This window comes from Perca flavescens, chromosome 21 (assembly GCF_004354835.1).
Source record: "Perca flavescens isolate YP-PL-M2 chromosome 21, PFLA_1.0, whole genome shotgun sequence".
Lineage (NCBI taxonomy): Eukaryota > Metazoa > Chordata > Actinopteri > Perciformes > Percidae > Perca > Perca flavescens.
The window spans coordinates 27,858,865-27,872,692 of NC_041351.1; the positions used below are offsets into that span (position 1 = coordinate 27,858,865).

The 13,828-nt window shown below is 42.4% G+C and overlaps 1 protein-coding gene across 4 annotated transcripts in view; it reads right to left on the bottom strand.

The window, feature by feature from the left end:
* Window positions 1-534: 534 nt before the first annotated feature.
* tmem94 (transmembrane protein 94) overlaps window positions 535-13,828 on the bottom strand; it is a 56,063-nt gene continuing 42,769 nt past the window's right edge. For all 4 annotated transcript variants that reach the window (XM_028567563.1, XM_028567565.1, XM_028567561.1 and 1 more), the window contains 11 exons: window positions 13,042-13,141; window positions 12,266-12,374; window positions 11,161-11,353; window positions 10,460-10,537; window positions 9,497-9,582; window positions 9,266-9,347; window positions 7,577-7,740; window positions 6,656-6,750; window positions 6,450-6,543; window positions 3,155-3,325; window positions 535-1,035 (listed from right to left, as the gene is read on the bottom strand). In XM_028567563.1, the coding sequence (XP_028423364.1) occupies window positions 963-1,035; window positions 3,155-3,325; window positions 6,450-6,543; window positions 6,656-6,750; window positions 7,577-7,740; window positions 9,266-9,347; window positions 9,497-9,582; window positions 10,460-10,537; window positions 11,161-11,353; window positions 12,266-12,374; window positions 13,042-13,141 (1,245 nt within the window). In that variant the 3' untranslated portion in view covers window positions 535-962. The remainder of the gene's footprint in view (window positions 1,036-3,154; window positions 3,326-6,449; window positions 6,544-6,655; window positions 6,751-7,576; window positions 7,741-9,265; window positions 9,348-9,496; window positions 9,583-10,459; window positions 10,538-11,160; window positions 11,354-12,265; window positions 12,375-13,041; window positions 13,142-13,828) is intronic.

Genomic DNA, 13,828 nt, shown 5'->3' on the forward strand with positions numbered 1-13,828 from the left:
CTGCTGCTGTAAAATAAATTAAAAAAACTAAAACAGTACACAGAAACTAAACCTCTTTAGTCTCTTCAGCTCTTAAGCCGCTCATGCTACTTTTTTTGTGTGCTCATGCTACCTAGCTAGCTGGCTAAACAGCTAGGACTCCGTGTGTGAGTGGAGAGCCATGGTTAGCTGTAGCAGCTAGCTCCTGTGAGACTGCCTGCCATTCTGAGCTTTTTCTCAGGACCACCTTTGGAACTAAAATGTGGCAGAAGTTCCTCTGAATCAACCGGCTAACGTTTGTTGCAGCCGTTAACACCGTCTCATGCACAGTAATAAAACAAAGCTCACAACCCCACCTAGCTAGTTAGCCAATGCAGCCAGTAGCATGTGCAGCTAGATATAATAATAAAAGGAGATTGTAGTTAATGTGTCTGTGTAATTTACAGCAGCTAGATAATTTATTCAGAATTACTTTGTTGTTGCTTTAGCTAACAGGAGCTAACTGGCTACATCTGGTAGCGGGTGTTGAGCTTGGTAGCTTAAGAGGCCGGGGAGATGAGAGTCTCTCAGAGATGGAGAACAGAAGTGTTCGTGAGAAAGCATAAACCTCTTTAGAAAACATTCCTCATGCCGTTAAAACGAACAAAACCAGACAATTAATATTTGCCTATTTTTGGCTCTTTTCTATTAAATGGAAATGAATGCTTTGGAATTTACCCTGTCCTTCAGATAACTGATTTATTTGTGTCTCATTGGGTGACTGTTTTCAACTGTTAGAAGAAAACAGACCCAGGAGCTTAAACAGTTGTCATAAAGCCCCCACTGTGACATCTGGTTGATATCTGCTCCAGCTGATGGTTGCTGTGCTGTTGGGTTGAAGTGTTAACAAAGGGTTCTGCAGGGTTTGCACCCTGCCCTACCCTGGTTCCAGAACCAATGGTTCCCAGTATTGCCACGTCACCAGTTTCCTCAGAGGGAACGCATCAGAAGGGAGAATTCATCCCCAGCTTTGTTTCAAACTGCAGCTTCTGTCTCTTCTGGTAGCGAACTCGCACCCTGAAAGTGACAAGAGGTGACAAATCAGAGGTCAGGATCAAGACAGGCATACAATCTGCTGCATTCTTCCTGCTTCACAATACAGTCCTGTTCTGCCTAACATGAGAGAAAATCAAAGACTGGTCTGATTACTAAATAATCCTGAATAATCCACACTGATACCCTGCTTCTTACTGCTATTTGTTGCTCAAGAATCTCCCACAAGTCCAAGTCATTGAGTGAACGGGTTCAACCCATTTCCAATATTCCACTTGAATTCCTCTTTTCCATCCCTATTCACCCATCTAGAACTGCTTAAGGCCAATTTATGCTTCTGCGTTAAATCGACGCCGTTATTACCTACGTGGAGATACTGACCCTACGCCGTAGCCTGACATCACCTCTCCAGAAATGTAACTACACGTCGCGGTGACGCACGTTGCTCGGCCGCGGCTTGGTAGCGTTGCATTTCTCCCTACTCATTTCCTGCTTTTCCTTCTCCATAAACAACATGGAATCAAGGAGAGGGTTAACTTTTCCTGCTACAGATTTCCCACCGTGGTCAGAAAGAACCGCCTCTACAGTCGGTACTCGCTCCGAAGCTAATCCGTCACTAGCTCACCTCCACAACGAGCAATCACAGCCATTCAAGTCAATGCTGGATATGCCACCAGCCGTGCCGCAGATCCTTTTTATCAGGACAACGCCAGAAAAGAGAAGGCATGGAGTTTAACTGCAGGAGTACTTGGAGTGGATTGTAGATATTAGGTTAAAGCTATAGTGCGTAGTTTCTGTCTCTCCCATGAGGAATTCTAAGTAATGACAACAACACTGTTGGCGCGTTCACATGATACAAGCCTTCCGCGAACACGCACCGACCCTCCCCCCTCCTCAACGCAGTTGCTGTAGCCAAGGAGGACACGGAGGATTAAAAAACATGATAGACTCTTCAGAAGAGGTCATTATCTTCACTCGAGTTTCTGCGCGGGAAAGTCACCGGACAACACAATCTTGTGAACATAGTCATACTGAGAAACATAGAGAGAGTTGTGTGGAGCTGATAGTCTTAATTAGCTTTGTGGCAACTCATTTGGCAACGGCTTGAATGTAACGGACGTTCATTAATATCAAAAAGTTACGCACTAAAGTGTTAATAAACACGTGATTGTCCTGTAAAGTACTTGTAGAGACTATGTAATCTGCGAGTCGGGCAGGCAAGACGCTCCGCTTCTGGGACGCTACCGGTGAGGTATGGCGCGTGGCGGAGGACGGAACAAAATCGGAACGCGGCACAGAAGCACCCAGTGGAAGAGCAGGTTCACTCGCTCTACCACACACTCCCCACGCAAACAACCATTTTTATTTATTTATTTATTTGACAGGGACATTGCACAACAAATGTGTTGCACAGACCAGAGATAGCTAAAAGCTAATTTTCATTTGTAGTCCCTGGGCAGAGGCAAAGTGACAGCAGGTATATACTGTACGTGGATGATGAGCATTCCTACTAATAAGTTCATTCACAATATAAAATACAGATAAAATACAAATACAGCACTTAGACAAGGATCACCTCAACAGACATGCAATTTCAATATTTACAGTATGTACAATTATTAGTTTTTTTTTTTTTTTTTTTACTTTTATTATTATTAAAAATTTTAACAGTACCCTAGTTTACCAGTTTTGTATTAATGATCACAAATCTGACTGTCTTTCAACCACTTCTTTAGGTTAACTTTAAACTGTTGCAAAGTAACACTCTCTCAGACAACAACTGGCAACAAATTCCACATCCCTGCGGCTTTCACAGAAAAGCAGTTCTGCCCAAAAGTTAACATAATCTCCTTGCGTGGAGGCTCGCGTAGTTCTAATACCTGCCTCTTCACAAGGTTTCACAAACTTTCTCAGGGGCTGTAGCGCCAAATTATGAAGAATTTTGTATACTAAACTGACATTTGAAAACACAACGAAATTGTCAAACTACGCCGGCCATGCTATTCTCTTAAAGAGCTCAACGCGCACACAAGTATAAACTTCCGGCCACTTACGTAGGCTACGGCAGAAGCTCTGCGTGGAGCCTCCGCACAACCATATATCAGACTTTAGTTGCTTCAGTTCCCCGTGTCTGGGTTCCTACCGTATCTCGTGTAGCTTCACCACTTCGTTGACCACCACCACCAGAAGCGGGGACAGAGAGACCAGCAGCCAGGCCAGCAGGGGTATGTCACCCAGGTTAAAGGTCAGGAGGCTGCTCCGGTCGCACCACAACTGGTAATCCACTGTGGCCTGAACAACCTGACTGAGCAGACTGCAGGGGAGAAAAGACAGTGAGGGTTGAGGCGAGGTTATTTGATTTATCGTATATTAGTTTTTTTTTTTATATTTATATGTTGTAGTGTATATATTTTAGATTCTATTTTATTTGACTCTATTTTATAATATTTTCGCTGTCGGGCAGAAACTTCATATATCCGTATTTCGTCATTTTAATTTTCTTTTATTTATTTTTTTGCTGTCTGTTTGAGGGTTTAATAAATATTTAAAATGTAAAAAGGCAATTTCGTCTGAGGTAAACAGCTCAATTAAATGTTTTCAAATTAGCTTTTTTTATTTAATTTTACTGAAAAACAACAGTTTTGGGTTAGTGATACTATTCGATTTTATTAATTTATGTTTAGTCTTAGATTCTCATTAGTTTTACCTGTGTGATTTTCTTTTTATACATTAACAGCATTGTTGGACGAGACTGAGAACTAAGTATTTTATTGCCAACGACTGCTTCACTGTAATTGTTGTGCACATGACAAACAAAGGACTTCGAACTTGATCCTTTGTGGTGACGACTGTAAGATTATTAGTATAAATACACCGTTTCAGTTACATATCTAGCAGGAATGTCCACGTGCACCTACAGTGGGGGAAATAAGTATTTGACCCCTTGCTGATTTTGCCCACTTACAAAGAATGCAAAAATCTACAATTGTAATCATATGTACATTCTAACAGTGAAAGACAGAATCCCAAAGAAAATTCCAGAAAATCACATCATATGAATTTATTAAAATTGATAACCATCTGATGAGGAAAAACAAGTATTTGACCCCCTGGACAAACACCATGTTAATATTTTGTAGAAAAGCCATTATTGGCCAGCACAGATGTCAAACGGTTTTTATAGTTGGTGACAAGGTTTATGCACATTTCGGCAGGGATGTTGGCCCACTCCTCCCTGCAGACAGCCTCCAAATCATTCAGGTTCCGAGGTTGTCGCCTGGCAACTCAAATTTTAAGCTCCCTCCAAAGATTTTCAATCGGATTCAGGTCTGGAGACTGGCCAGGCCACTCCAGAACCTTGATGTGCTTCTTCTTCAGCCACTCTTTTGTTGCTTTGGCAGTGTGCTTAGGGTCGTTGTCGTGCTGAAACACCCATCCTCGACCCATCTTCAGCTCTCTCACTGAGGGAAGGAGATCTCGGTCCAGAATTCCACGATACATGGCCCCGCCCATCCTCCCCCTCAATACGATGGAGTTGTCCCGTCCCCTTGGCTGAAAAGCACCCCAAAGCATGATGTTGCCACCACCATGCTTGACGGTGGGGATGGTGTTCTTTGGGTTGTACTCGGTGTTCTTTGCCCTCCAAACACGACGAGTTGAGTTGAGGCCAAAAAGTTCTATTTTGGTCTCATCTGACCACATCACCTTCTTCCAGGCCTCTTCTGAGTCGTCCAGGTGGTGAATGGCGAACTTCATGCGGGCCTGTACATGTTTCTTCTTGAGCAGGGGGACCTTGCGTGCGCTGCAGGATTTCAATCCATGACGGCGTAGTGTGTTACCAACCGTTTCTTTTGTAACTGTGGTCCCAGCTGCCTTCAGTTGATTCATCAGTTCCCCCCTTGTGGTTTTGGGATGATTCCTCACCGTTCGCATGATCAGTGACACCCTACGAGGCAAGATCTTGTGTGGAGGCCTAGATCAAGGGAGGTTGGCGGTGGTGTGGTGCTTCTTCCATTTCCTGATAACTGCACCGACAGTTGATCTTTTCTCTCCAAGTTGTTTTCCGATTCTCTTGTAGCCCATCCCAGCCTTGTGCAGATCAACAATCTTGTCCCTGATGTCCGTAGAAAGCTCTTTGGTCTTGCCCATGGTAGTGATGTTGGATGCTGGTTGTTTGGGTGTTGACAGGTGTCTTTTATACAGGTAACGAGGTGAGGCAGGTATATTTGATGTAGATAATTGGTTCGGATTGGGGCTGTGTCTTAAAGAAAGACTAACTGGCTTGTAGGAGCCAGAATACTTGCTGTTTGTCCAGGGGGTCAAATACTTGTTTTTCCTCATCAGATGGTTATCAATTTTAATAAATTCATATGATGTGATTTTCTGGAATTTTCTTTGGGATTCTGTCTTTCACTGTTAGAATGTACATATGATTAAAATTGTAGATTTTTGCATTCTTTGTACGTGGGCAAACCTGCAAAATCAGCAAGGGGTCAAATACTTATTTCCCCCACTGTATATAGCGTGTTGGCGCATGAAATTGCATTGAATTGCGTAAAATGTTGAGCCAAGTCCATACCTTTTGTTGGAGCCCTCTGTGTCACCACCCCTTGCTGCATCAACACAGTGGTCTTATTGAAATTAATAAGGAGGTTGCAGATTCATAGCTGCAGGTTAAGTGCTTTTAGTGTAGCTGTGGAGCTAGTCTATATCCATGACACTTCACTTCCAGGATTGCTCCAGGGGCCGCCAGAAATTCCGCCAGATGTCCGCTACCTTTGTCTTTCTTTGTGTTGCCGTTCTAACCTCCGGTGGATTTCAGAGGACTATGGTTAACTGCTCCTCAGATCTCTGCAGGGTAAATCCAGACAGCTAGCTAGACTATCTGTCCAGTCTGAGTTCTCTGTTGCACGACTAAAACAACTTTTGAAAAACAAGTTCCTTCCCAAAGCTTTTTTTGCAGAGGCACTGTGGCTCCGTCCAGTGTTTAGCGCTGCCAAGACGATTGTGATTGGTTTAAAGAAATGCCAATAAACCAGAGCACGTTTTGCTCCCATCCCAGAATGCTGTGTGGACTAGCCAGACCCTCCTCCGCAGCGCTGTAGAGGAAGGTCTGGACATGCAAGACTACAATGGGGCTAAAGCACATACTCTGCCCGTTTGAGTTTTCTCCTACAAGTTTCTGATGCCGGTAGAGATTGTATAACAAAGCATGTTGAAAAAAGGTTCAGATATTACGTGTCGCGCTGCATCTGTGCACTGCATGTATTTCGGCTGTTCCCGCACTTGGTGAAACACGAGAGCAGAGGACATTGATGATCGTTTGAAATTTTAGCAGCGGCACTCACCATTCCGTGCCGCCGATGCGCCGTTGCAGAATGAATATGAGGGGGGCAAACTAAATCTGTAGAGCATACAAATGACCAATGATTACTTACACCACAGGAACAGTGAGACACCACCAGGTATTGCTGAGGGGACTCTTTCTCCACAGAGGTTGAGAGCGGTGCACATAGCTGAGGGAGATCACCACTGAGATCACGAGACCAACGACACAGAAAATAGGGATTGATTTTTTGGTCAAAACATGGCTGACGTGGACCATCATTTATGCTGCATACTGTATGTTAGAGTGGATTCCTACCCGTGTGTAAGACAAGGAACCCTGTCATGACCTTCTGAGTCAGCAGCAGGCCATTGGACAGCTCACTGTACCAGTGAGGAGAGTCAACCGAAGAGCTGCAGACACACAGAAAGACAATTGATTTAATGGATTAATAAAGTCTGGATTTTCTCCACTATGTCTTCTCCGGTGTTTGGTGTTTTAAGCCCCCAACGTTGTTTTCCAGGTAGCGCTGCTGCTGCTGTTAGGGTTAGGGTTAGTGTTAGGTGCCTTGAAGTAGACAGTCGCAGCGCTGCCTTGAAGTCGACATTGGGGGCTTAAAACACCATCGAGCATCTTCTCCATTAGATGTGACTTTCAGTGAGCTGTACACAACCATTTCATCATTTTCATAATCAAATCATTCTGAAATTAACTGTGATACCATTAGAGCTGTGAGAATTCCAAACTTTAAATAAAATAAATATAAAATTGTCTCAGAAATAATTGCGATTAACAATATACAGTAATTGTCTCTTTCTGCCAAATCAAAAAAATTAAAAAGTTTTGAATAGATCCCAGAATACATATTTTGGTTTAATCATTGTCATGTGCCCCCCCCTGTCATTTTCTTTGTTATGAACGTGTATAGGGTCAAGTGCCAACAAATATCATAGCTTTAGCTCAACAGTCCAACCAATAATCACTTATATAATAACAATTTGGCATATCTAAACAACATCAACAATTACCATCAACAGTCATACCTCTTAAGACCTGAGCTAATGTTAGCAATTAATTGCGGTTAAACAAAGACCGCAATTATGTAAAAAAACAACAACTGACAATTAAGACAATTATGTCATAATTGTTACAGGCCGAGATACCATTAAATGGCTGTCAACAAATGAGCCTGTGAAAGGAAAAAATGGTGGCCTTATGACAGCAGACTGCTTCTCCTACCTGGCTGAGAGTATATAAAGGCAGTTGACAGTGCTGTTGTCAGCTAAAGTGGAGTTGCTGCTCCTGAGGCAGATCTCCTGCAGGGTGAACCCAAAGGCCAGCAGGTAGGCACACGCTGTCAGGCCAAACTTCAACAGGAAACAGACAAGGAAGGAGTTCTGGGTCTGGTCAAAGAGGACAACATGATGAGTAAGTCAGACTAATTCAAATTACAGGCTTTCAGATTGTCCTGCCTCCTAGTCTATATTGACGACAATTCATTTACGGGATTGCTCCGGTGCCGCCAGATGTGCGTCATTTTCGGCCGGATGTCTATCACCTTTAGCTTTCTTTGCGTTAGCATTCTCAACTCCAGTCGTTTTATGGGGACTATGGTTAACCAGAATATCTGTCCAATCTGAGTTTTCTGTTGCACGACGATAACTACCTTGGAACGTACACGTTCTACCAAAACAAGTTCCTTCCCGAGACGCCCAAGACGACTGTAGTTGGTTTAAAGAAATGCCAACAAACCAGAGCACGTCCCATCCTGGAATGCTGTGTGGACTAGCCAGACCTTCCTGGAGGTGGAGGAAGGTGTGGCAATGCGAGACTACCAGCCTCCAATCTTTTTAGTCAAAGATCCATCAGTGGCATTAGCTTCTTATTTATTAACATCCAAGTCAAATCCCTTGTTGTCCTTTGCATTAAAATGAATGTTAATGATTCCTCCTGATAGATTTTATTACTGTTGTTTTTATCAGCAGCATTTTACACTGAGTATTGTTTTAGATTATTGTAATTGCAACACCAAAGCAATAGACCTTCTTCCCAGCAGACATTTTGACTTTGCCATAGTACAAAAAGCACAGGTGTTAATAATAGCATTAGCAATGTCTCTGTTCCATTAGGTGTCCCAGTAAGCAAAGCCAGTGAGAGCCCTGAAAGCTGCACACCTAAAAGGAACGCAGCCGTGATTAATGTTTTTAGTAACACCTGTGCTTTTCCTGTCAAAATGTATGCTGGATACAAAGGTCTATGAACTGAGGTGTCACACAAATCAAGTAAAGAAAGAATCTTGTGGATTATCATTTTGTAATCATCATCATCACCACTTAATGCCCTTTTCATTAGATACCCCTGTACAGTCTAATGAGATCTAATACAAAAGCTTTGCCATAAATTCCACCTTTAATGAATCTTGTGTTTTATTGACACTGTCCACTACTATAAAGGTTGTGGTTAGTATTAGTATGTACTAGGTAACCCATCCACCGCTGAATGAGAGACTGCAGAGACACAAGCAGCGATTACACAACTGGATAAATCAGGTAAAACGTTACACAAAGTTTTAAATTAAGATAGACAATAAGTAACTAGGGGTTATGACTATGCTATTAGAGAGAGAGAGAGAGAGAGAGAGAGAGAGAGAGAGAGAGAGAGAGAGAGAGAGAGAAGTTCTGTACCGATAGCAGGCCCGATAATTCCGGACCTTATCAATACTCTGGTTTTTACTAATTTAAAACCGGTTCCCATTAGAACAGGGTGTCGAGGGGCATCCCTACTAATAAGTCAATAACAATTTATTAGAAACATTTGATTTTTAATAGTATGTAAGTATGTTTCTCTAAGCATTATCCAGTATCTAAAGTTTACAGATCAGCAGTAGATGTGAAAGACATGAAAGATGTGACTGATATGTGATCCTACCTTCCTTGGAATTGCATCTAGGTTCTTCCCTGTTGCAACGTTCATGACTGAACTGTCTGGTGGCTTCCCCAAAAATGACACACTGTCAACACAACATAAACCAACCATAAGTGTGACATCCTGTATGGCACAGCAACATTGTATTATTAGTGTCTAGATTCCTACTATGTTCTGTGTGTGTGTGTGTGTGTGTGTGTGTGTGTGTGTGTGTGTGTGTGTGTGTGTGTGTACCTTAGCAGTGGGCAGGTGAAGCAGGACAGCCAGAGGATGTCAGTGGTGTTCATGGGAGGAGGAAGTTGAGCTAGACAGGCTAAGAACTGCAGAAAAAAAACCAGGGTACCATTTATTTATACAATATCATAAATGTGCTGACAAACTAGTGCTGTCAAACGATTAAAATATTTTATCGCGTTTAATCACATTAATGTCATAGTTAACTCGCAATTAATCGCACATTTTTATCTATTCTAAATGTCCCTTGATTTCTTTTTGTCCCATTATTTCTTCTCATTTTAATGCTCTTATCAACATGGAAAAGTGGATCGGTTTGCTTTGTGCTTTTGTCGCCTGGCTTTGACGAGGAGGCGGAGAATTCCCATCAGCTGTGTGCTCGGCCATCAAGTGGCATTTCAGACTGGACGTGCTGCGATGATAGCTCAGTTCACAACGACAAAACACACATCTTTTTAAAAGTAAACTTACCATTCAGAATCTTTTTGGCATCCATTTTGGCCTCTCATGCTCACCATCCACTCAAAACGTAACGTTAGCCTGCTACTCTTTGGCCGGCTACTCTTTGGCCGGCTACTCTTTGGCCGGCTACTCTTTGGCCGGCTACTCTTTGGCCGGCTACTCTTTGGCCGGCTACTCTTTGGCCGGCTCCAAGCCCAAACAAGTGTGTGCGCCGTGCCTGTTGTTGTGTTTCCGGTCTAGCTAGATCCAGTGTGGTGTTGTAGTTTTTCTAACGTTACTAGTTGTTGCAAAAGCATGTGAAAAAAACGACAAAGTTTGCTAGGCCAAAGAGAACGTTAATCTTGCAATAAAAAAAATTTACGCCGTTAAAATGGGTTTGCGTTAACGCCGTTAATAATGCGTTTAACTCACAGCACTATTAACACACACACACACACGTATTGTTACATAAAACGTTAGCCTAGTGCAGCGTAAACATCCATATAAGGTCTCCTCACTCACCTGGATGATGACCAGACTGAGCTGACACTGGAGCAGGAACAGGAAGCACTTGCGGATGCCGTAGATTGTGTGTCGTGCCTGAAACAGATTCACCCAAAAGCAGAATAATTAAAGAGCACCTATTATTATACTATTATATACTATTATTCAACTGTAGTCCTAGTTGCCTAGCATGCATGTCTTTATGGCGGGAAGAAACCAGAGCACCTGGAGGAAACCCACACAAACAAGGGGGGGAACATGCAAACTCCACACAGAAAGGCCTGAGACAACTTCTTGCTGTGAGGCAGAAGTGCTAACCACTGAGCCACCGTGCTGCATGTCATTAATTGAGAATGTATCATTATCAAACGTGCTGCCTGAGCAAGCACATCCCACCCAGTGTCTTGTTTGAATCTATCACAACAGAGTGGGCCAGCTGACCAATCACAACAGGGTGGATCAGCTTACCAATCAGAGCAGACTGGGTTTTTCAGGAAGGCGGGCTAAGAGCTCAGCCATAGTGTTTCAGACAGAGGAGCTGTAGCAATGGGCAGTATGGGAAACATAACATGTTTTTTGAACATCAAAGCATGTAAAGCTATTCTAGTAGACCCCCAAGAGTACAAATATGATGCTGAAAATGAGTATAATAGGAGCTCTTTAATACATTTGAATACTCTCTCTGACTTAACGAGTGTATGAGTGCTTGCGTGTCTAACCTGCTCTATGAGCTTGACCATGCTGACACTCTCTCCTTGGTGGAAGGTGACGGAGCAGCCCAGACTGTTGAGCTGTCCGGAGAGCCTCAGAGGAGACAGACCTTCAGCGTCTCGGTCGTTAAATCCTCCTCCAGTGGCATAGCCGAACGTCTCCCAAGAACACTGAGAGGGGTACAGAGGGTCCAGAGCGATGCTGTGGAGGAAGGAAGTTGAACTTTCACATATGGGCCAATCAGGATCATAATACTGTGCCCACAAAGGGTCAATATAGCAAAGTTACAAGAAGCGTTTCTTCACTAACTTCATGTAGAATCTAACCGTGAAGACGTTTTTTTAACCAGGTTCTGTCGCCACACAAGTGCAATGGAGGCAAATGTAGTATCATTTGTACTGAAAAATGACACTGCATATTTTCTATAGCTACATTTCTAACAAATTTATATGAAGCCACGCTTGTAAAAAGTAAAAAAAAAAAAGAAATGAACGTGCAAGTGGGGTAAGTGTGATAGTGGCTAAATGCAGGATTTGTTGTAAAGATTTAAATTTCTATCCTTAAAAGAAGACCAAATTGACTGGGATCCAGTACTTGCTAACGTGAATGGATCTGTACAATTGTTCCTTATTCCTTCTATTTTTCAATACTAATTGGTGACACCTAATTCCCTATGTAATGAACTGTACCTGTAAATTGTGTGATCAGTGTTTAATGAACGACCTTAAGCCACTGACGTTCTGTGGATCATCCAAAATGGGGACACTGACATTAGACACTTAATTGAGATGTGGCTGTTGCGTTTTTGAATGTCACTCTTCAGTGCTGTGAGTGCCACTGAGACATTGTATTGAGTAGGTAGAAATCTCAGAGAGATATAGCTCAAAACCTGAATAAGTAAAACTAAATCTAACTGCATGGCTAAATACCACAAGAGGTAGCATTCAGCTGGATTCCACAAATGCAGCCTACATGCTGCTTCAGAGTCTTTCCCAATCCGCTAAGAATAAACATTTAGTGGTTCTAATTTTTTTGCTGATAAAAAAAATAAATAAAACATTAACATTACACCGGTCGAACCCTAAATCCAAATAACTTTTTTTTAAAAAGTACCTGAGGTTACTCTGTAGAAACAGGCGGCTGTTGCGGAAATTGGCGGAGCTTCCCAGACAGCATGTAACCTCCCTGTTCTCCTGCATGATCTTTATCATCTCACACATGGCTGTCAAGAAAATAAACATTAGTATAAATATTACTATCATGTTAGTCTTACATTGCCAGACCTTCCTTCACAGCGCTGCGGAGGAAGGTCTGGCTAGTCCACACAACATTCCCGGATGGGAGAAAACGTACTCTGGTTTATTGGCATTTCTTTAAACCAATCACAATCGTCTTGGGCAGGGCTAAACGGTGAGTGTAGCCACGGTGCCTCTGCTAAATAGTCTCAGGAAGGAACTTGTTTTGGTGGAACATGTGTACGTTCAAAAGTAGTTTTAGTTGTGCGAGAGAAAACTTAGATTGGACAGATAGTCTAGCTAGCTGTCTGGATTTACCCTGCAGAGATCTGAGGAGCAGTTAACAATAGTCCTCATAAATCCAACAGAGGTTAGAATGCCAACACAAAGAAAGAGGAAGGTAATGGGACATGCGAAAACAGACATCCAGCAGAACAAGAGTAATCCCGGAAGTGGAACGTCGTGGATATAGCCTACTCATCATGATCATGTCATATCATATTATTGCTATCACTACTTTTCCTCATTAGAATCTACATCACTATTGAGGGGCAAATGAAGACAATGGGGACATAGGACACCTTGAAAAAGAAATACAAAAAGTGTAGAAAACAAAGTGGAATTACGCATCGGGAGTGTGGAAAAAAAACTCACTGTCAGGGGTGCAGTCAGTGAAGAGTGGCACCAAAAGAGGCACATTATCAATGTTCTTCAGATGAGGACGAACCTGGTGAATGCCACGAGGTAGCTTGGCCTAAGAAAGAGCAGGGACAGAAAAACAGGAACAGTCAAAAATTGGAAATTGAAATAGAAAAAAAAAAAAAAAAAACATGTTTGGACTAAATGTCAATAATTTGAGTTATTTATTAGACGAAATATCAGCAGTGCATCTTTCTAATAAATCAGGGAATCTCTGTATGTCTGTGCATGCATGAGTATGTGCGTCTGTCTTTGAAATATCTCATAACTGTTCATCCGATCTACTTCAAAGTTGGTTACCTGGGTACCCAATGAACTTTGGGGTTTGGAATTTGGAGCAGTTTGGATAGCGTTGGATATCGGATATTAATAAACTGTAAATTGAACTAAACAACCAAACATTAAAGGTTGAGGAAATATTTTGAGAAAAAAAAGCGCTGCCATAACTGGCTCTTGCTACTCTTCATGATAAAAGCACAGCTTAAATTTTGCTAAGAGGAAACTCAATAAAAAAAAGCAGTCTACCCTTGACAATAAAAGCCCAACTTAATTTCACTCCGATCATTCTCACTCCTTCTTTGTGAGTGAGAGTTTGTCTCTGCTCGGTCCGGTTCTGGTGGTTGATTAACGCAGATTTTGTCATAACGGGCCAGATAAGTGGCACATGGCGCAGCGCCATGAGTCAATACGGCAAATGTCTGCGATTACTCCACATTTTAATTGTGATATTTAGTAGTACAAT